We start from the raw sequence: 24,543 nt of genomic DNA, 5'->3' as shown, positions 1-24,543 counted from the left end.
TAACACATTGGTGAACATGCCCTTTCCCAACTACTTTGGCACGTGTTGCAGCCATCAAATTCAAAGTTAATTATCATTTGCAAAAAAAAAATAATAAAGTTTATGAGTTTGAACATCAAATATGTTGTCTTTGTAGTGCATTCAATTGAAAATGGGTTGAAAAGGTTTTGCAAATCATTGTATTCCATTTATATTTACATCTAACACAATTTCCCAACTCATATGGAAACGGGGTTTGTATACTATCATCATAATACGGATCATTGGTATGTGCTCTATATGGGGCATCATGTTTCTAATTGCCTTTTTCATGTCATTATTTTATTGCCATAAAATAATGTGGCAGGCCAGATTTGGCCACCCGGATCTTCAGTTTGACACCAGTGCCCTCACTTTTAACCACAATGACATTCATATCTCGCTGTACTAAGCCTAAAACAAAACCTAATATAATATGTCTTGGGTCTTTGCTCCCCCCCCCCACAGAGGATGAGCTGCAGCTACCTGCTCTGCACCATCCTGCTCTTCGTGGCCGTGCTGCTGGCCGTCACCGTGACCGGCACTATCCTCTTCATGAACCACAATCAGGCGCCGCCCATGACGGACGGCATCCCGCACATTTCCACCAACCAGGACGAGGCCAACGCCCTGGTGACGGTGGAGCGGGGCGACGGCTCCCGCATCAACATCTTCATCGATCCCAACTGCCCCGACTACAGCAGCAACTTTTTGCGCCTGGAGGGGGTGCAGACCTCGCTGCTGCACTCGCTCACCGACCACGACTCGGATCTGAAGTCGGTGAAGGGCCAGGACCGGGCTCTTCTGGTCAGCCTGGCGGAGGAAGTGGCCAAGCTGTCTGCACATGCCGGACAGCTGAAGATGGACTACGAGTCCCTGCGTCGGGGGCAGGGCAGCCTGGGCCAAGACCTCAACACCCTGCAGTCCGAGCAAGGACGCCTCATACAGGTATGGCATGCAGTGACGTGCGGTGAGGTTGATGGCTGGTGAGGCACTGACTTCATCACAGTCAGATTTACAAACATATGAACCCTAAAGAGTATCTTATTCACCATTTGATTGGCAGCAGTTAACGGGTTATGTTTAAAAGCTCATACCAGCATTCTTCCCTGCTTGGCACTCAGCATCAAGGGTTGGAATTGGGGGTTAAATCACCAAAAATGATTCCCGGGCGCGGCGCCGCTGCTGCCCACTGCTCCCCTCACCTCCCAGGGGGGTGAACAAGGGGATGGGTCAAATACAGATGCCAAATTTCATTACACCTAGTGTGTGTGTGACAATCATTGGTACTTTAACTTAACTTTAACTTTACACATACAAACTGTAGCACCCAAAAAGCACATTTAATACAAAAAAACGTTATTATGGTCTTACCTTTACTTATAAATTAAGTCCATGCGCCGCAACTAAAGCCCTCACTTCAACTTTCCACGTGCAAGATTGAATCTATTTAAAAAAGTGTAACCGAGGGTTTATAAATGTCGCCTATACTGTATGAAACTACAAAATAACAAACACGGAGGCTCCAGTTTACACGAGGACCACTTTATTTACCTTCTTTCAAAAACTTCCGCTCCACTCCGTGTCATCACTTCCGCTCTTAGCGCCTTCAAAATAAGAGCTTAAGGCATTTACTGTATAACAGCGCATAACAGGAACTTAACATCACAAAGAGGAAAGCCCATGAAAATAGGTTACAAAAGTTATTTAATAAGAAGCCAAAAAGTGCAAAAACAATAATGTTCGTGTTGGAGGAGTTGTGAATTAGGTACACATGCAGTCTGCAGGTGTACCTAATGTTGTGGCCCTGCAGTCATTCACAACTCCTCCAACACGAACATTATTGTTTTTGCACTTTTTGGCTTCTTATGAAATAACTTTTTTAAATAGATTCAATCTTGCACGTGGAAAGTTTAAGTGTGGGCTTTAGTTGATATAACAATTCTACGGCGGGGGTGCAGGAGGCGGGGTTACTGGAGCCTCAGCCAGTGCGTCTTTTGCAGCCGTTTTATGATCACTCAGCACAAGAAATACGTTACACACATACAGTTGTTGACAAAATACACTGTATATTATATACCTCAGCTAACTAAACTATGGAAATGTATAATATGATTCATATAGCAATACAGTCTCACTGCACAGCAGGCCAGCAGTTAGCCGAGTCCGGAATCCATGTTGGGGCACTGAGTGACGTGCCTCAACTGGCTGCTGTTCACCACACCATCTCTTCTCAGTATTTGAACGGCAAATGTGAAAATTCAGCGATTTTGAATAAAAATAATCTAAAACTGGTGAAGTTAAATGGAAAATAACTTTATAGTATAATCACTGGATACATATAACAATTTACTTAAATTTGTTTCTTTTTACATTTTTTTTCTTTCCATGATGCCAGGTGAGGCCCTGCCTCACCTGCCTCTAGTGACTGCACGTCACTGTTTTGTAATATTACGAAAGTGTAATAAGGGCCGGTGTCCCAAATCTGTGACATTTGCTTGTTTTAACTCTTTCAAAATAAACAAACTGATCGGTATGGAACATTTACATTATTTCTTATGGGAAAATTCGACCTTTTGTAACGGACGTCTAACAAAAACTTACTGTAAGTTGAGTGGTGTACTTACTAGGGTTGTCTCGGTACCAATATTCTGGTACTGGTAACAAAATGTGTTTAGATACTTTTTGATACTTTTCTAAATAAAGGGACCACAAAAAAATAGCATTATTAGCTTTATTTTAGCAAAAAATCTTAGGGTACATTAAAAATATGTTTCTTATTGCAATCAAAGAACAATTTTGTCCTTAAATAAAATAGTGAACATACTAGACAACGTGTCTTTTATTAGTATTGTTTATTGTTTATTGAGGATCCCCATTAGCCGACGCACAAACGCCAGGCTAGTCTTCCTGGGGTCCTTTTCAAAAGTTCAAAGTAAAATAATAATACGCAGATCCAGTTAGTTGGTTAAATTCAAAGGCTAAATTCATCTTAGACTGTCTGCCCATTAAGTTGTTTAACACATTCCACAATTTTTCACCATTGTGTTGGACTCCCTTTATTTGTTGTTGATAGTAGGCTACACCCTCTGTTTCTCTCTGTTCAGCTTAGTGACTTGAATACGTAGAGTTGTTTGTCACTCACAGAGCTAGAGGCTATATAGACCATTTTAGCTTGATCCCTTTGTTTCATTAAAATAATCAAATCCTTATCAATCCAGGGTGCACCATTAGACCTTTCTGTGAATTCCCTTACTGGTGTGTGTCTATTAGCTATATTCTCAAAATATTCCATGGAAATTTCCCAAGCAATGTCAGGGTCTGATTCATCATTAACATTAGACCACTGAACCATTTTTATGTCTTCCAAGAAGGCATCCTAATGCTTGTAACACCTAGCACTGATTATTTTCATTCTGGCTTTAGGTACTTTGGATCTTCTAGATACCTCTATGATACCTCTAGCACTGATTATTTTCATTCTGGCTTTAGGTACTTTGGATCTTCTAGATACCTCTATGATACCTCTAGCACTGATTATTTTCATTCTGGCTTTAGGTACTTTGGATCTTCTAGATACCTCTATGATACCTCTAGCACTGATTATTTTCATTCTGGCTTTAGGTACTTTGGATCTTCTAGATACCTCTATGATACCTCTAGCACTGATTATTTTCATTCTGGCTTTAGGTACTTTGGATCTTCTAGATACCTCTATGATACCTCTAGCACTGATTATTTTCATTCTGGCTTTAGGTACTTCGGATCTTCTAGATACCTCTATGATACCTCTAGCACTGATTATTTTTCATTCTGGCTTTAGGTACTTTGGATCTTCTAGATACCTCTATGATACCTCTAGCACTGATTATTTTCATTCTGGCTTTAGGTACTTTGGATCTTCTAGATACCTCTATGATACCTCTAGCACTGATTATTTTCATTCTGGCTTTAGGTACTTTGGATCTTCTAGATACCTCTATGATACCTCTAGCACTGATTATTTTCATTCTGGCTTTAGGTACTTTGGATCTTCTAGATACCTCTATGATACCTCTAGCACTGATTATTTTCATTCTGGCTTTAGGTACTTCGGATCTTCTAGATACCTCTATGATACCTCTAGCACTGATTATTTTTCATTCTGGCTTTAGGTACTTTGGATCTTCTAGATACCTCTATGATACCTCTAGCACTGATTATTTTCATTCTGGCTTTAGGTACTTTGGATCTTCTAGATACCTCTATGATACCTCTAGCACTGATTATTTTCATTCTGGCTTTAGGTACTTTGGATCTTCTAGATACCTCTATGATACCTCTAGCACTGATTATTTTCATTCTGGCTTTAGGTACTTCGGATCTTCTAGATACCTCTATGATACCTCTAGCACTGATTATTTTTCATTCTGGCTTTATGTACTTTGGATCTTCTAGATACCTCTATGATACCTCTAGCACTGATTATTTTCATTCTGGCTTTAGGTACTTTGGATCTTCTAGATACCTCTATGATACCTCTAGCACTGATTATTTTCATTCTGGCTTTAGGTACTTTGGATCTTCTAGATACCTCTATGATACTTCTAGCACTGATTATTTTCATTCTGGCTTTAGGTACTTTGGATCTTCTAGATACCTCTATGATACCTCTAGCACTGATTATTTTCATTCTGGCTTTAGGTACTTTGGATCTTCTAGATACCTCTATGATACCTCTAGCACTGATTATTTTCATTCTGGCTTTAGGTACTTTGGATCTTCTAGATACCCCTATGATATTATGGCCACTGAAACCAACTGAGATGAACACAGCTAAGGCGCATTGGTATATATGTGAGCAATACAGGAAGAAGATAAAATGCCTTCCTTTACTAACAACCAACCTTGTAGGCACAGACACTATTTGAGTTAAGTTGCAAGTACTGGACATTAGCAGTAGTCTCTTCTTCATGGGACAGTTGTCTGCAAGCCAATGTCCGTTAAAATCACCAAGCAGGTCGAATTCTCTGTTCTCATCAGTCACTCTGCCAATCACTGTGCAAATATCATTCATATTGGTTTGATATGTGGCAAATGCACTTGTTTCCACAGAGCTTCAATATTTCCATTTATTAAATCAGATCGAAGCTTGCTGTACCTCCACCAAAACAATTTATGTCCCTACAAAATACAGAAAAACCATAAATAGATATTAAAGAACCATCAAATGAACCATCAAGGTGTGTTTCATTTACAGCCATGATATTAAAGGACTTCATGTGTTTTATTTCTCAAACTACAGATATTTAAATGTGCTAAAATCAAACCCTTCGGTAAGTTCATAGTAGGACGATCACTAGTCGATTGTTTGATACGGTCCATATTAAGCAGGGAAAAGAATAAATGAAATGAAATAAGGCAGAGCAGAGAACTAGGCTCTAACTCCCATCCCTTGCTTCTGGGTGAGGGGGTGGACAATGAGCCTGTCGTATCGAATGTAGGCTATAACGCCTCGTACTCTGGCCGCTTTCATAGCAGGGATAAGTTCCCTGCGCTTTTTGCTTGACACCTTCAGAATAATCTTCGTTCCTTTCAGTTCCTTAGCTTTTCCCAGCACAGCCATTTTATCTCTGTGCTTGAGGGATTTGATCACAACCAGTCTAGGCCTCTTACCAGAGTAGCCAGATGGATTACCAGACCTATGTGCACGTTCAATCTACATCTGACCGCAGTCCAGATTAAGTTTCTCAGGCCCCGTTTACACTAAGCCGGATAAGGTTATACAGGGTAAATCACATCTAACCTTATCAGTGTCCACAAACAACAATGCCACCGTTTAAGACCCCCGCCCTCCCTTTGTCTGCCGGGGCAACGCGATCTAGTACGCATGCGCGGAAAATGCACATGTCATAGTCACCTCCAGTTGTGCTTTGTGTGCAAGTTCTTAAAGGGGAACAATATCACCAGACCTATGTAAGCGTCAATATATACCTTGATGTTGCAGAAAAAAGACCATATATTTTTTTAAACGATTTCCGAACTCTATTATTCGCTCTCGGGGCAACGTGACGTCACATCGGGAAGCAATCCGCCATTTTCTCCAACACATTACAAACACCGAATCAAATCAGCTCTGTTATTTTCCGTTTTTTCGACTGTTTTCCGTACCTTGGAGACAGCATGCCTCGTCGGTGTGTTGTCAGAGGGTGTAACAACACCAACAGGGACGGATTCAAGTTGCACCAGTGGCCCAAAGATGCGAAAGTAGCAAGAAATCGGACGAAATTTGTTCAAAATACGAGGGTGTGGAGAAAGCCGACAAAAATGGTCAGTCGTTTGTTCCGCACACTTTACCGACGAAAGCTATGCTACGACAGAGATGGCAAGAATGTGTGGATATCCTGCGACACTCAAAGCAGATGCATTTCCAACGATAAAGTCAAAGAAATCTTCCGCCAGACCCCCATTGAATCTGCCGGAGTGTGTGAGCTATTCAGGGACAAAGGACCTCGGTAGCACGGCAAGCAATGGCGGCAGTTTGTTCCCGCAGACGAGCGAGCTAAACCCCCTGGATGTCTTGGTTCACACCGCTTCTACCGTCCCTTATGCCACCGAAGATGATCAAGAGAAGAATATCGACCCTAGCTTCCCTGGCCTGCTGACATCAACTCCAAAACTGGACAGACCAGCTTTCAGGAAAAGAGAGCGGATGAGGGTATGTCTACAGAATATATTAATTGATGAAAACTTTATTCATTACTCGCGGTTTTACGTAAATTATTATACATAAACTGTGTTTACCAATAATTTAGCTTAAAAACATTACAACACCTAAAAACAAACACATACCAATCGTTGGTTAGAAGGCGATCGCCGAATTCGTCCTCGCTTTCTCCCGTGTCACTGGCTGTCGTGTCGTTTTCGTCGGTTTCGCTTGCATACGGTTCAAAACAATATGGCTCAATAGCTTCAGTTTCTTCTTCAATTTCGCTTAAGCCGCTGAAATCCGAGTCTGAATCCGAGCTAATGTCGCTATAACTTGCTGTTCTATCCGCCATGTTTGTTTGTATTGTCATCACTATGTGACGTCACAGGAAAATGGACGGGTGTATATAACGATGGTTAAAATCAGGCACTTTGAAGCTTTTTTTAGGGATATTGCGTGATGGGTAAAATTTTGAAAAAAACTTCGAAAAATAAAATAAGCCACTGGGAACTGATTTTTAATGGTTTTAACCTTTCTGAAATTGTGATAATGTTCCCCTTTAAATGTATCTTATCTAAACATTATCCAGTGTTGTGGTATTTCCATTAACTGGAATCCAGTGTGCTGTGGGGCCCTATTGTAGTGAATCACACCTGAGACATCATAAAGTAATCACATCTTTATTAGACACGTAAACAATGTGATAAAGAACATTTGACATCAGTCAAACTAGGGATCTAGATATCTGGTCAGGACACTCCTCACTCGTTTACCTTCACCTTCATTGTTCATTCAATTTTGGAGACTTTATATACTCTGGACCTAGACTTTGAGTCCACAACATACATGGTGGACAATAACTGATGCAGTCTGCTTTGCCAGTCCAAATGCATTCGCCGTTTTCCTCGACGGCCAGGTAATACAAAGCACATGCTACCTTTTTTATCATATCCACGGGAGCTCGCATTCTCATTGTCCCACCTTCGACAAATGGATGTAGTTTTTCGCTAAGTAGAAACACAGCTGACCGGGCCGGACATTCGAAAGTTCACTTGCCGTCTGAGATGTGTTGTATCCCAAATAGCTGCAATCGCTTTCTCTTAAGATATTCTTGTGATTTCCACAAGCGTCTGTACATGTAGAGGAAGGAGAAACACGGGCATGCCTGGATTACTCGCCTTCATATTTCCAGTGGTTAGCTCCGAGTTACAGAGAGTATGGAGTAACGGACTGTCTTATTGTGGCGGTTCGCTCCCTGTATAATCAGTGTCAGAGCTTGGTCCGCATTGCCGGCAGTAAGTCGGACCTGTTTCCAGTGAGGGTTGGACTCCGCCAGGGCTGCCCTTTGTCACCGATTCTGTTCATAACCTTTATGGACAGAATTTCTAGGCGCAGTCAGGGCGTTGAGGGTATCTGGTTTGGTGGCTGCAGGATTAGGTCTCTGCTTTTTGCAGATGATGTGGTCCTGATGGCTTCATCTGGCCAAGATCTTCAGCTCTCACTGGATCGGTTCGCAGCCGAGTGTGAAGCGACTGGGATGGGAATCAGCACCTCCAAATCCAAGTCCATGGTTCTCGCCCGGAAAAGGGTGGAGTGCCATCTCCGGGTTGGGGAGGAGATCTTGCCCCAAGTGGAGGAGTTTAAGTACCTCGGAGTCTTGTTCACGAGTGAGAGAAGAGTGGATCGTGAGATCGACAGGCGGATCGGTGCGGCGTCTTCAGTAATGCGGACGCTGTATCGATCCGTTGTGGTGAAGAAGAAGCTGAGCCAGAAGGCAAAGCTCTCGATTTACCGGTCGATCTACGTTCCCATCCTCACCTATGGTCATGAGCTTTGGGTCATGACCGAAAGGACAAGATCACGGGTACAAGCGGCCGAAATGATTTTCCTCCGCCGGGTGGCGGGGCTCTCCCTTAGAGATAGGGTGAGAAGCTCTGTCATCCGGGGGGAGCTCAAAGTAAAGCCGCTGCTCCTCCACATCGAGAGGAGCCAGATGAGGTGGTTCGGGCATCTGGTCAGGATGCCACCCGAACGCCTCCCTCGGGAGGTGTTTCGGGCACGTCCGACCGGTAGGAGGCCACGGGGAAGACCCAGGACACGTTGGTAAGACTATGTCTCCCGGCTGGCCTGGGAACGCCTCGAGATCCCCCGGGAGGAGCTGGACGAAGTGGCTGGGGAGAGGGAAGTCTGGGCTTCCCTTCTTAGGCCGCTGCCCCCGCAACCCGACCTCGGATAAGCGGAAGAAGATGGATGGATGGAGCTCCGAGTTACGAAACCGCTTTATTAAGAAGCTGGCTGTGGCGCGTTCTTTCTGATGTCACTTTCTATGTGGGGCGCGATCTTTCCTCTCCGAACTCAGTTCGTAAACGATCAATGAGTCCATACAAAGCTAAGTCCCCTAGATTCAAGAATTACACGGCTTACTTACCCGTGCAAAAAATTGTCCAAGGAGGGGGACCTTAAACGCTGGGTTTGTGTGGCTGAAACGGGGCTTAGGCTAAATAATTATTTGTTTAAGGGGTTAAACGACTTAGTGTAGACATGGCCTCAGTGATCACACTCCTGACTTTATCCTCAGTCTCCTTCCAGCTCTCATTTTGTCCATCCATCTTCAACCGCTTATCCGGAATCGGGTCGCTTGGACAACAGCTCCAGCAGAGACCCCCAGACTTTCTTCTCCAGAGCAACATTAGCAACTTCCTCCTGGGGAAATCCCGAAGCGTTCCCAGGCCAGAGAGGAGATGTTATCCTCCGATCTTGTCCTTGGCCTGCCGGCGGGGTCTCCTCCCAGTGGGACATGCAACGAGGACCTCCCTAGGAAGACGCTCGTGAGGCATCCGCACGAGATGCCCGAACCACCTAAGCTGGGTCCTTTCCGAGCGAAGGAGCAGTGGCTCTACTCCGAGTCTCTCTCGGGTGACTGAACTTCTCACCCTATCTCTAAGGGAGATGCCAGCCACCCTTCTGAGGAAACTCATTTCGGCCGCTTGTATCCGTGATCTTATTCTTTCGATCATGACCATAGGTGAGAGTAGGAATGTAGATAGCTCGGTAGACCGAGAGCTTTGCATTCTGGCTCAGCTCTCTCATTTTGCGACTCTGGAATACCATCCACAGCAATGATATTCTTTTTTGATTGACCCTCCAAATAGTCACCTTTATCAGTTATTTTTATCATGGTCTCACACATTGTCTTGATGTCAGTGCGAGCAGATTTACTTTCCGACTCAATCCTCTCATTATTCTTTATTAGATCTTCAATCTCTCTCTGAGAATATTGCAGGCTGTATTTCAGTTCCTGTGTCTCTTTGGTCAGTCGATCAATTCGTTTGTTCACATTATTGACCAGTATATCCGAAGCGTTCCCAGGCCAGAGAGGAGATGTAATCCCCCCATCTTGTCCTTGGCCTGCCGGAGGGGTCTCCTCCCAGTGAGACATGCAACGAGGACCTCCCTAGGGAGACGCTCGTGAGGCATCCGCATGAGATGCCCGAACCACCTAAGCTGGGGTCCTTTCCAAGCGAAGGAGCAGCGGCTCTACTCCGAGTCTCTCTTGGGTGACTGAACTTATCACCCTATCTCTAAGGGAGATGCCAGCCACCCTTCTGAGGAAACTCATTTCGGCCGCTTGTATCCGCAATCTTATTCTTTCGATCATGACCCACACTTCATGACCATAGGTGAGAGTAGGAATGTAGATAGCTCGGTAGACCGAGAGCTTTGCCTTCTGGCTCAGCTCTCTCATTTTGTGACTCTGGAATACCATCCACAGCAATGATATTCTTTTTTGATTGACCCTCCAAATAGTCAGCTTTATCAGTTATTTTTATCATGGTCTCACACATTGTCTTGATGTCAGTGCGAGCAGATTTACTTTCCGACTCAATCCTCTCATTATTCTTTATTAGATCTTTAATCTCTCTCTGAGAATATTGCAGGCTGTATTTCAGTTCCTGTGTCTCTTTGGTCAGTCGATCAATCGGTTTGTTCACATTATTGACCAGTATATCCACAACTGTCTTGAAATTACTTTCCTGCTGCTGTATAAGTTGCATAAACCAGTCCTTTTTGCTGATTCAGTAAGTCTCGTACCTGGGTAAGCGACACAGACTCCTCACCATTGTTTTGGGCCTTAGGTGGCATGACGTGAAGAGATTCCCTATTACGAGGTCCTCAACACAGGCTTGAGATTCTGCAGGTGTAGTATGCCGAGAAGGAATCCACCAAAAATCACTGCACAAAACGACCATCCACCACTTTTCACTCGATGTGTCATAAAATATACAGTCTTACATTCTGTTGTTAAAAAATCATCAAAGTCATGAGTTAGATTAAAACACATTTTTAAACTAGCTGGAGCAGGAGCACCAACAAGGTAGGATACAGGAAGCAGCAAGCATATTGTGTCATTTCTCATTCTATTATTTCGTCAAAATTATTAAGGACAAGCTGTAAAAACTAATTATTAATCTACTTGTTCATTTACTGTTAATATCTGCTTATTTTCCGTTTCAACATGTTCTGTCTACACTTCTGTTGAAAAGTAATAATCACTTATTCTTCTGTTGTTTGGATACTTTACATTAGTTCCGGTTAATACCACAAATTTAGGTATCAATCCGATACCAAGTAGTTACAAGATCATACATTGGTCATAATTTAAGTCCCCATGTGTCCTGGGACGTATTTCCTGAGTTTATGAATATAATATGAATTCAAAGAAAAAATATTTTGTGACGATAAAAAATATTGGTGTAACCATAGTAGTATCGACGAGATACACTCTTGTACTTGGTATCATTACAGTGGATGCCAGGTGTAGATCCACCCATGGCATTTGTTTACATTGTGATGCCGGTGAGCTATTGTGTAGTGACGCATGTTTAGTTATTCCTCGCCCTGCAGGGATGATACTTGTAAGAAACTTACTTTATTTGTCGCTATGGAGGCGAGGATTAGTGATTTAGAAGTAGCTAAAGCACTGCAGACTGTGGATGGACATTAGCCGCTAACTAGCTAGCCATGTTTTAAAGCACCTCTTCCTGAGGGCGTTTCAGTGTTATAGCTTCACTTTTATCGTTAGTTAGTACTGCTTGTAAGTACTCTGTGATTGTGCGCTGCTGAACATGCTCCTCTGCTCGTAAAGCCTGCCATGTCACAACGTGACGACGATGCACCGTAATGCCTGTAAAAAAAAAAATATGGAAAAACCGGTACTCTTTAAACAGAGAATAGTACCGTTTTTGATTCATTAGTACATCGATACTATACAAATATGGGTATACCGTACAACCCTAGTCATACTTGCCAACCCTCCCGGATTTTCCGGGAGACTCCCGAAATTCAGCGCCTCTCCCGAAAACCTCCCGGGACACAAAATTCAGGCGGACCTGGAGGCCACGCCCCCTCCAGGTCCGCATGGAGCAATGTTGTTGTAATATATTGAGTTGGAGGCAATAAACAGGCGAGGGGATGAAGTACGTCTCTTTACTGTAGACTTCAGAACAGACTCACACACTTGACGCGCAACACCACGTAAATCGTTGGCCAACCAAAAAGTAACCACAGTACGCTATAGCCAACATTCACCAGGAGATGGCAACGGACAAACATAGATCACTCTATTACATTCCAGTCTCTCCATGTTTTATATATATATAAGAAAATACTTCACTTTCAGTGAATTCTAGCTATATATATATGTATATATATATATATATATATATATATATATATATATATATATATATATATATATATATATATATATATATATATTTATTTATTTTATCATATATATATTTATTTATTTATTTTACTATGAATATATATATATATACAGTATATATATATATATATATATATATATATATATATATATATATATATATATATATATATATATATATATATATATATATATATAGTATGACCCTAGTACTTACACAATGTAAGTAAGTAAGTAAGTACTGTACATTTTATTTATAAAACGCTTTTTACAGATAAAATCACAAAGCGCTGGACAAAACATAGGTGAATTAAAACAACAATTCAATTAAAACAACAGGGGCAACATCAAAAAAAGGATACAAAGTGGATTAATGATAGTTAAAAGGTGCATTAACTAAAAGCTTTACTAAAAAGAGTGTCACCACAGTCAAGATCTCGGAGGGACCGGTGCAAGTTGTTCCAGAGACTGGGAGCTATAGCCTGGAATGCCAGGTTTCTACGGGTTTCAAAATGGGTTTTTGGGATCTTTAGGAGACCCTGGCCTGAAGACCGGAGGCTGTGTCCTGAAGCGTAGGGGCATAACAAGTCAGTGATGTACCGAAGGGCCCTAAATCTTAAACTCTTTTCGGAATTTGACTGGAAGCCAATGAAGACCGGATACAATGTGGGTAATACGGGCTGCTCTGGGTGCAAAGTCTAGAAGCCGCATTTTGTACCGTCTGAAGTCTCTTTAGCGTTGACTCGTTGAAAAGAGTGAAAAGAGAATTGTGACGAAATCAACGCGTGAATGATCATTTCGAGATCCAATTTTGATAGCATAATTCTCAATTTAGACATATTTCTCAGGTGATTAAAAACTGTTTTTGGTCAGTTGACGACAGAGATCCTCTAAAGACACTGGGCCCCATTCAGCAACCGTCCTTAAAGGGGAATATTATCACAATTTCAGAAGGGTTAAAACCATTAAAAATCAGTTCCCAGTGGCTTATTTTATTTTTCGAAGTTTTTTGCAAAATTTTACCCATCACGCAATATCCCTAAAAAAAAGCTTCAGAGTGCCTGATTTTAACCATTGTTATAAACACCCGTCCATTTTCCTGTGACGTCACATAGTGAAGCCAACACAAACAAACATGGCGGAAAGAACAGCAAGCTATAGCGACATTAGCTCGGATTCAGACTCGGATTTCAGCGACTTAAGCGATTCAACAGATTACGCATGTATTGAAACGGATGGTTGTAGTGTGGAGGCAGGTAACGAAAACGAAATTGAAGAAGAAACTGAAGCTATTGAGCCATATCGGTTTGAACCGTATGCAAGCGAAACCGACAAAAACGACACGACAGCCAGCGACACGGGAGAAAGCGAGGACGAATTCGGCGATTGCCTTCTAACCAACGATTGGTATGTGTTTGTTTGGCATTAAAGGAAACTAACAACTATGAACTAGGTTTACAGCATATGAAATACATTTGGCAACAACATGCACTTTGAGAGTGCAGACAGCCCAATTTTCATCAATGAATATATTCTGTAGACATACCCTCATCCGCGCTCTTTTCCTGAAAGCAGTTTTGGAGTTGATGTCAGCAGGCCAGGGAAGCTAGGGTCGATATTCTTCTCTTGATCATCTTCGGTGGCATAAGGGACGGTGTGAGCCAAGACATCCAGGGGGTTTAGCTCGCTCGTCTGCGGGAACAAACTGCCGCCATTGCTTGCCGTGCTACCGAGGGCCTTTGTCCCTGAATTGCTCACACACTCCGGCAGATTCAATGGGGGTCTGGCGGCAGATTTCTTTGACTTTATCGTTGGAAATGCATCTGCTTTGAGTGTCGCAGGATATCCACACATTCTTGCCATCTCTGTCGTAGCATAGCTTTCGTCGGTAAAGTGTGCGGAACAAACGTCCAATTTCTTGCTACTTTCGCATCTTTGGGCCACTGGTGCAACTTGAATCCGTCCCTGTTCGTGTTGTTACACCCTCCGACAACACACCGACGAGGCATGATGTCTCCAAGGTACGGAAAACAGTCGAAAAAACGGAAAATAACAGAGCTGATTTGACTCGGTGTTTGAGAAAATGGCGGATTGCTTCCCGATGAGAGCGAAGAATAGAAAGGCGTTTAATTCGCCAAAATTCACCCATTTAGAGTTCGGAAATCGGTTAAAAAAATATATGGTCTTTTTTCTGCAACATCAAGGTATATATTGACGCTTACATAGGTCTGGTGATAATGTTCCCCTTCAAGAACAAATTTTGTTCTTAGGTCAACTTACAAAGTTTTTAAGGAGATCTTTGTATTCACCAATGTTTTCTTATCTTGGATTTGTTCGTAGGTAAGAACAAAATCTACGAGTGCTCCAGAGCACTATTTGTTCTTAAGTGTGACCAGTTCCCTTACTTCTATTGTCTAATGTTAAATTAATATCATAGCTAGATAGATATATATATTGATAAGACAGACAGACATATAGCAACATGAGCAATATATAGACATTTCTATGCACATTAAATCAACAAAAAAATCCTGACTTTGGAGCAAGGTTCACGGACTTTAGTATTTGGCTCTTTATTAGATGCAATGGTTTTCCGTATTGGGACCATGATTTGGGTCCTAACTTGTTCACCGGTCCTTATATGGAAGGTTATTTTCCTTGTTGATGTCTCAAGAAGGGTAGAAATACAAGAACACACACACACACACACACACACACACACACACACACACACACACACACACACACACACACACACACACACACACACACACACAATCATCAATTACCGGGGCGTTGATTTAGTGATTGGTGACTCTTTAAAAGACCTCAACTCACACAATGACAATGATTTTGTTGCTACTACACGATGCCGCAGATCGTGCCCTGGGGAGGGAGCCCATATTTCACGACCAAGAAGACCTTTTTGCCCGAAGTGACGAATATTTATTTGAACGCTTTAGGCTACCTCAGCGGTCCCCCCTTTCTTAAACTTGCGTTTTGACATTATGTATTTCCCCTGCGGGATAATACGAATTTCTCTTCTGTAATCTGTTTGTGTTTTCTCCGTGTGTCTGATGTTTGGCTTTCCCGCCGGAATTGTGCCCTTATATGGGGAATCAAGGGCGTTTACCTTTGCAAATTACGGAATTAAGGGTGTTTACATATACATATTGGGTAAATAAGGACGTGTTTATATGCAAAATATGATAGACACGCACGCGCTAACCATTCAGCAACTTAAGAACAGCAGGTGGAAACAATTTGGCCGTTTAAGACCACGTCATGAATTTGAATGGACTCCTCTAAGGAAATCACTTAGGAAGAAAGATAAGAGGAAAAGTTAGGAACTTATTGCTGAATGGGGCCCATTGACTGATCCAACACGACCCCATGAGTTTCTGAGGCTGCTTTGAACAGATGCACCCAGAGCACCAAGGGAGTTATTGATCAGGTGGATCTTTTTATCCAGAGCAATTATCACAGATTCCGCTTCGTTAGAATTTATATGGAGGAAATTTGAGGACAACCAGTTTTTGATACAGGATACACATTCCAAGAACGCAGATAAAAAGTGAAACTCTGAATCACTGAAGGAGCATAACAGTGAAATGATAAACATTTTTAAGACTACTGATCAACCTAGAAAGCGGCCTCAGATACAATAAAAATGTGTCTAAGTACAGTGGAACCTCGATTTACAATCTTTTCGGTCTACGAACCTTTTGATCGAGCCAAATATGCAGCTGTGTCCCTGTTTACGTACAAACCCCGTTTCCATATGAGTTGGGAAATTGTGTTAGATGTAAATATAAACGGAATACAATGATTTGCAAATAATTTTCAACCCATATTCAATTGAATGCACTTCAAAAACAACATATTTGATGTTCAAACTCATAAACTTTTTTTTTTTTTTGCAAATAATAATTAACTTAGAATTTCATGGCTGCAACACGTGCCAAAGTAGTTAAGAAAGGGCATGTTCACCACTGTGTTACATCACCTTTTCTTTTAACAACATTCAATAAACGATTGGGAACTGAGGAAACTAATTGTGGAAGCTTTGAAAGTGGAATTATTTCCCATTCTTGTTTTATGTAGAGCTTCAGACGTTCAACAGTCCGGGGTCTCCGCTGTCGTATTTTACGCTTCATAATGCGCCACACATTTTCGATGGAAGACAGGTCTGGACTGCAGGCGGTCCAGGAAAGTACCCGCAATTTTTTTTTTTTTACGAAGCCACGCTGTTGTAACACGTGCTGAATGTGGCTTGGCATATTTTCAAATGTTGCTGCTTTTTATACAATGTACTTTGTTGCGATTGTTTACATTGTTTCTAATTGGGAACTCTTATCCACTCTACAAACCTTCTCGGTTTGCGAGCCGCGTTCAAGAACCCATTAAAAGTCTGTAAATCGAGGTTGCCATTGTTATGTTTTTGTTTGCTAGCGAATGCTTGATGTTGGAGAAATTTGCTGGTCTGCGGCGTTGTGACACACACACGAGTGAGTCATTACCAGCGCTGGCACAGTCAGCGCGAGTGTCGCGGTATAAATCAGAATCCTGGCCACAGGTGGCCCATAGATCACGCAGTCACGCCACGGCGCCTGGCAGGAACAGCGGATGTGCTTCGCCTCACAAGACGTAATCAATCATCTGGATTGTCTGAAGCGCCCGTGCCGCCTCCTCCTCCTCTTCCTGGCCTCGGCGATGCCCGCTCCGCCGTGCCACCTCGCGAGCCTCAACAGAAGGTGCTGAGACGTCGCTTTCCTACCGCCGTGCCACCGGGCGAGGCTCCGGGGCCCCTTTTGAGGGTAAACGTATCCATTCACATCAAACCACCGCCACGTTCCAGATGAGGCGTAAACAAGACTGAAGCCCGGGCTTAAGCGTCCTAGCTCGGGGGGAGGATTGGCGAGGCGCACGTTTTTGCGTTTGACTTGTTTAAGCCGCCTGACTGTCAGCTATGAAATCTAGTTAGTGCCGAATTGAGAGGCTGCGGACGATTTGACACGCGTATTTAGGAAAGGCGTCGTCAATAAATCAATGCGGACGGCGTGAGACTAAAAGGCTTTTCATTATCTTTTCATCCCGCCTCGCGCGTCTTGAGAAACAGTGTGTTATCTTGCAAAATTGATGCGCAAAATCATTAGTGGGTTGAGTCACCTCAAAATCGGCGCCCATGCGATCTCATCTTCAGTCACGCCGCGGGAGAAGGTTTCTGGAAATTAGCACGGTCCAGTTGACCTTGAGAAGCAGGACGGAGAAATACATCAAAAAAGCTCTGCACTGTAACGATGTTCATATCACCTGCTCTTGGAAAGATCCACGACTCATACGTTAAGAGAGTGGCCGTGCCAGCAACCTGAGGGTTCCTGGTTCGATTCACGCCTTCTACAGACCTCGTCGCGTCAGTTGTGTCCTTGAGCAAGACACTTCACCCTTGCTCCTTGTGGTTAGGGCTTTGCATGGCAGCTCCCGCCATCAGTGTGTGAATGGGTGAATGTGGAAATAGTGTCAAAGCGCTTTGAGTACCTTGAAGGTAGAAAAGAGCTATACAGGTATAACCCATTTACCTGTGGCCTGTCACTTTGGGTGATGCACCCTATTTAAGAAAAACTCAACTCAGCATATGCCTCACAATACGAAGGTCCTGAGTAGTCCTGAGTTCAATCCCGGGCTCGGGATCTTTCTGTATGGAGTTTGCATGTTCTCCCCGTGACTGCTTGGGTTCCCTCCGGGTATTCCGACTTCCTACCACCTCCAAAAGACATGCACCTGGGGATAGGTTGATTGGCAACACTAAATGGTCCCTAGTGTGTGAATGTTGTCTGTCTATCTGTGTTGGCCCTGTGATGAGGTGGCGACTTGTCCAGGGTGTACCCCGCCTTCCGCCCGAATGCAGCTGAGATAGGCTCCAGCACCCCACGCGACCCCAAAAGGGACAAGCGGTAGAAAATGGATGGATGGATGGATGGATGAACTTGGCGAACCTCTCACTCCATTTTCAATTGTTGTCGCCATACCAAACATTCTACCAAATTGGTTACATCCATACCCCCGGTAGGGGGTATGGATGTAACAATGATACGGTAACAATGATTATAACTGGGATTTATATAAGTACCCAAAGTCGCTTTACATGTAGAACCCATCAATCATTCATACCTGGTGGTGGTAAGCTACTTTCATAGCCACAGCTGCCCTGGGGTAGACTGACGGAAGCGTGGCTGCAATTTGCGCCAACGGCCCCTCCGACCACCACCTATCATTCATCATTCAATTCACCGGTGTGAGTTGCACCGGGGGGAAAGGGTGAAGTGTCCCGCCCAAGGACACAACGACAGCGATTTTTGGATGGTAAGAGGCGGGGAGCGAACCTGCAACCCTCAGGTTTCTGGCACGGTTGCACTACCCACTACGCCATGCCGCCCTATAATGATGACCGCGGTAAAGCTCTCGACGGTGAGTATTACTTTAAAATTACAAAACCCAAAACCAGTGAAGTTGGCACGTTGTGTTAATGGTAAATAAAAACAGAATACAATTATTTGCAAATCCTCCACTGTGTTACATGGATTTTCCTTTTAACAACACTCCTTTAACAACGTTTGGGAACTGAGAAACCAATTTTTGAAGCTTTTCAGGTGGAATAATTTTCCATTCTTGCTTGATGTACAGCTTCAATCAATCAGCCAATCAAAGCGTATTTATATAGCCCTAAATCACGAGTGTCTCAAAGGGCTGCACAAGCCACAAAGACATCCTCTGCTCAGATCCCACATCAGGGCAAGAAAAAACTCAACCCAATGGGATACAATGAGAAACCTTGAGCGACCGGTCCAATGGTCGTCGAGTGGATCTAGTTAATAGTGTGAGAGTCCAGTCCATAGTGGGGCCAGCAAGGGATCATCTTGAGTGGAGAAAAGTCAGCATTGCAGAGATGTCATCCAATGATGCACAGATGAGTGGTCCACCCCAGGTCCCGACTTTGAACAGCTAGCGCGTCATCTGTGGTCACCTGATAACCTCTCCACGCAGGAGAGGGGGGCAGAGCAGAAAAGAGACGGCAGATCAACTGGTCCAAAAGGAGGATCTATTTAAAAGCTAGTGTATACAAATGAGTTTTAAGATGGGACTTAAATGCTTCTACTGAGGTAGCATCTCTAATTGTTCCCGGGAGGGCATTCCAGAGTACTGGAGCCCGAATAGAAAACGCTCTATAGCCCGCAGACTTTTTTGGGGCTCTGGGAATCACTAATAAGCCAGAGTTCTTTAAACGCAGATTTCTTGCCGGGACATTTGGTACGATACAATCAGCAAGAGAGGATGGAGCTAGACCGTTTAGTAATTTATACGTAAGTAGTAAAACCTTAAAGTCACATCTTAAGTCCACAAAGCCAGTACCGGTAGGACATTACAGAGTACTGGAGCCCGAATAGAAAACGCTCTTTAGCCCGCAGACTTTTTTGGGGCTCTGGGAATCACTAATAATCCGGAGTTCTTTTAATGCAGATTTCTTGCCGGGACATATGGTACAATACAATCAGCAAGAAAGGATGGAGCTCGACCGTTTAGTATTCTATACGTAAGTACTAAAACCTTAAAGTCGCCTCTTAAGTCCACAAATCCAGTACCGGTAGGACATTACAGAGTACTGGAGCCCGAATAGAAAACGCTCTATAGCCCGCAGACTTTTTTGGGGCTCTGGGATTCACTAATAATCCGGAGTTCTTTTAACGCAGATTTCTTGCCCGGACATATGGTACAATACAATCAGCAAGAAAGGATGGAGCTAGACCGTTTAGTATTTTATACTTAAGTACTAAAACCTTAAAGTCACATCTTAAGTCCACAAAGCCAGTACCGGTAGGATATTACAGAGTACTGGAGCCCGAATAGAAAACGCTCTATAGCCCGCAGACTTTTTTGGGGCTCTGGGAATAACTAATAATCCAGAGTTCTTTAAACGCGGATTTCTTGCCGAGACATTTGGTACGATACAATCAGCAAGAGAGGATGGAGCTAGACCGTTTAGTATTTTATACGTAAGTAGTAAAACCTTAAAGTCGCCTCTTAAGTCCACAAAGCCAGTACCGGTAGGACATTACAGAGTACAGGAGCCCGAATAGAAAACGCTCTATAGCCCGCAGACTTTTTTGGGGCTCTGGGAATCACTAATAATCCGGAGTTCTTTTAACGCAGATTTCTTGCCGGGACAAATGGTACAATACAATCAGCAAGATAGGATGGAGCTAGACCGTGTAGTATTTTATACGTAAGTAGTAAAACCTTAAAGTCGCATCTTAAGTCCACAAAGCCAGTACCGGTAGGACATTACAGAGTACTGGAGCCCGAATAGAAAACGCTCTATAGCCCACAGACTTTTTTGGGGCTCTGGGATTCACTAATAATCCGGAGTTCTTTTAACGCAGATTTCTTGCCGGGACATATGGTACAATACAATCAGCAAGAAAAGATGGAGCTAGACCGTTTAGTATTTTATACTTAAGTACTAAAACCTTAAAGTCACATCTTAAGTGCACAAAGCCAGTACCGGTAAGATATTACAGAGTACTGGAGCCCGAATAGAAAACGCTCTATAGCCCGCAGACTTTTTTGGGGCTCTGGGAATCACTAATAATCCAGAGTTCTTTAAACGCAGATTTCTTGCCGGGACATTTGGTACGATACAATCAGCAAGAGAGGATGGAGCTAGACCATTTAGTATTTTATACGTAAGTAGTAAAATCTTAAAGTCGCCTCTTAAGTCCACAAAGCCAGTACCGGTAGGACATTACAGAGTACAGGAGCCCGAATAGAAAACGCTCTATAGCCCGCAGACTTTTTTTGGGCTCTGGGAATCACTAATAATCCGGAGTTCTTTTAACACAGATTACTTGCCGGGACAAATGGTACAATACAATCAGCAAGATAGGATGGAGCTAGACCGTGTAGTATTTTATACGTAAGTAGTAAAACCTTAAAGTCACATCTTAAGTCCACAAAGCCAGTACCGGTAGGACATTACAGAGTACTGGAGCCCGAATAGAAAACGCTCTTTAGCCCGCAGACTTTTTTGTGGCTCTGGGAATCACTAATAATCCGGAGTTCTTTTAACGCAGATTTCTTGCCGGGACATATGGTACAATACAATCAGCAAGAAAGGATGGAGCTCGACCGTTTAGTATTCTATACGTAAGTACTAAAACCTTAAAGTCGCCTCTTGAGTCCACAAATCCAGTACCGGTAGGACATTACAGAGTACTGGAGCCCGAATAGAAAACGCTCTATAGCCCACAGACTTTTTTGGGGCTCTGGGAATCAATAATAATCCGGAGTTCTTTTAACGCAGATTTCTTGCCGGGACATTTGGTACGATACAATCAGCAAGAGAGGATGGAGCTAGACCGTTTAGTATTTTATACGTAAGTAGTAAAACCTTAAAGTCGCCTCTTAAGTCCACAAAGCCAGTACCGGTAGGACATTACAGAGTACAGGAGCCCGAATAGAAAACGCTCTATAGCCCGCAGACTTTTTTGGGGCCCTGGGAATCACTAATAATCCAGAGTTCTTTAAACGCAGATTTCTTGCCGGGACATTTGGTACGATACAATCAGCAAGAGAGGATGGACCTAGACCGTTTAGTATTTTATACGTAAGTAGTAAAACCTTAAAGTCGCCTCTTAAGTCCACAAAGCCAGTACCGGTAGGACATTACAGAGTACAGGAGCCCGAATAGAAAACGCTCTATAGCCCGCAGACTTTTTTGGGGCTCTGGGAATCACTAATAATCTGGAGTTCTTTTAACGCAGATTTCTTGCCGGGACCTATGGTACAATACAATCAGCAAGAAATAATGGAGCTAGACCCTTTAGTATTTTATACGTAAGTAGTAAAACCTTAAAGTCGCATCTTAAGTGCACAGGAAGCCATTGAGTACCGGTAGGACATTACAGAGTACTGGAGCCCGAATAGAAAACGCTCCATAGCCCGCAGAGTTTCGTCGAATAAGACTCCTCAGAATCGACTTGTCGAAGAGTCGACTATTCGGAGACACTTCAACTTTTTTTGAACAGGATTTTTTTCTGCAAATTCCACTGCGTAAACACATCTCTCAAACAAACTATGAGAGACGGATTGTGGCATTTATTCTCAGAGTCTTTCTGTGTAAACTTTGGAATATTGTTTAAAGAACCTTCCGTCACCTTGTCGTTGGTGCAGCAAAACCTTGGGCAGGGACAGAATCACAAACAGGGGCGTGTTGAATTGCACCAAACCAAAGTCAGCACTGAGCTTCATGTGCTTTAACTTTGAATCACGGAGGCTAAAGCCTCCATAAGAGCCGTCTGGTTGACAGGAAATGAGGTCGAGGTATAAACGTCAGCGCTTAAATGAATTAATATTAGGGCCGCGGCTCCGATATGACTCTTGCGGGACAAACCGAGTGCAAGTACAGTCCAATTGTCCTCAAGATGTTTATTGGGCTTGACACAAGGTCCTTTGAGGAGACATAATGAGAAGGAAACGCTAGTCGTGGAGGTCCGGCCAGGACTGCGACGCTATTAACTTTGAAAGCTCAATGAGATAACAATGGCTAATGATAATTGGATCACTGGCGGATAACGATAAAAGTCACCTAATATATTAAAACCAGAGTCAATTAAGCAAATGGGCCGCCAGGAAGATTTAGTCCATCAAATGGATTGGAATGGAACACAAAGGGACTCCGAAATTTACTTCCAGATAGACAGAATAATTGATCTGTTCATAGATATCACATGTAGTAGTGATGCCCGTATGTCACCCATGACTTAGGACAGTAGGTACAGTAGGAGCCCCGCAAGACTCCAAACATAAGCTCCCGCTCGCTGCTGATAACGAGCGCTTTAATGACCTGACAATGACTGAATCTCCTGACTTATTCCGCCAGCCTGTGTGAAGGGTGTCTAATGAGAGCTAATTACTTTGTGATGCTAATTGATGAGCCGCTCCAGACGCCGCGAGAAGACCACTTTGCCCGGCGGCAGACATGTGAAGCTATACGATCGGTGCAGTTGGGCGGCCATTAAACGTGGTAACAACGTACAAGACGGAGCGTTAGGTCAGTCGTTGAATCGATAATGTATTTTTTTTTGTTCATTCGAACAATAAACACCAAGGCTAATTATGCATTGAGGAGTAGAGCTTGCAATACATAATCTATTTTAATTGTGAGTAATTTCCAAGATGGACGTGTCAAATTACCTTTACGGTGAGGATTTTGTAGTGATTTCCTTTGGGTGTGTTCATATTGTCGACTCTTTCTCTCCTTTCTCTGCTATGTGGGGAACCAGAAAGTGCTAACCCTCACTTTTTAATTTGCATTATTAGGGATGTACAAGTATTATTTTTTAACCCTTGTGTGGTGTTCTGGTCTGTGGGACCCATTTTCATTTTTTATTCAAAGAAAAATGATACATTTAATTAATTCACTGACTTTGGCTCATTTTTTGTGAAGAACATACATCAGAATACATATTTAATGACCACACACCATACACATTTCTATTACATTTAAGATGTCCGGGTCCACTGGACCCGGGGCTAATAGAAGTGTGGACATTGATGTTCTGTGTACCACACGCACCCACCCACACACACACACACAGACACACACACAGCAGGCCTAGACAGGAGGAGGACAGAGTGTAGGTACACAGAACATCAGAGGGTCAAATGTGCGAGAAAATGAGAGCAGACAGTGTTGACAAACAATGTTGCAACCTTGTGCAATTTTGTGGCTTTTAATGCCTCACAATCAAACACTTTTATGTTAAAATACTGAACAGATGTTTATTGGGATAAGGTAAACATCTGTTCAATATTTTAACATAAAAGTGTTTGATTGTGAGGCATTAAAAGCCACACAATGCAACGGGTCCATCAGACCCACAAACACTGACTGAGTAACAACAATATGAACATTACACGAGGGTTAAAGGGGTAATGCACATCCCTTATGTAAACCATCCTAGTTTATTATGCATTCTAACTTGTAAATAAACGAGAGCAAAAGTTAGCTAACAATGGATCTTTGAGAGTTGCCTGAAAAGTGTTCTAAGGT

General features: G+C 43.0%; 1 protein-coding gene across 2 annotated transcripts in view; it reads left to right on the top strand.

Annotated features, from left to right (window-relative positions):
* fibcd1b (fibrinogen C domain containing 1b) overlaps window positions 1-24,543 on the top strand; it is a 387,620-nt gene that overhangs the window by 148,390 nt on the left and 214,687 nt on the right. For both annotated transcript variants that reach the window (XM_061966495.2, XM_061966494.2), the window contains one exon: window positions 487-966. In XM_061966495.2, coding sequence (XP_061822479.1) covers window positions 487-966 — 480 coding nt within the window. The remainder of the gene's footprint in view (window positions 1-486; window positions 967-24,543) is intronic.

This window comes from Nerophis lumbriciformis, linkage group LG11, assembly GCF_033978685.3.
Source record: "Nerophis lumbriciformis linkage group LG11, RoL_Nlum_v2.1, whole genome shotgun sequence".
Classification (NCBI taxonomy): domain Eukaryota; kingdom Metazoa; phylum Chordata; class Actinopteri; order Syngnathiformes; family Syngnathidae; genus Nerophis; species Nerophis lumbriciformis.
The sequence above is the reverse complement of the archived record's forward strand: the minus strand, read 5'-3'. Positions and strand labels throughout refer to the sequence as shown.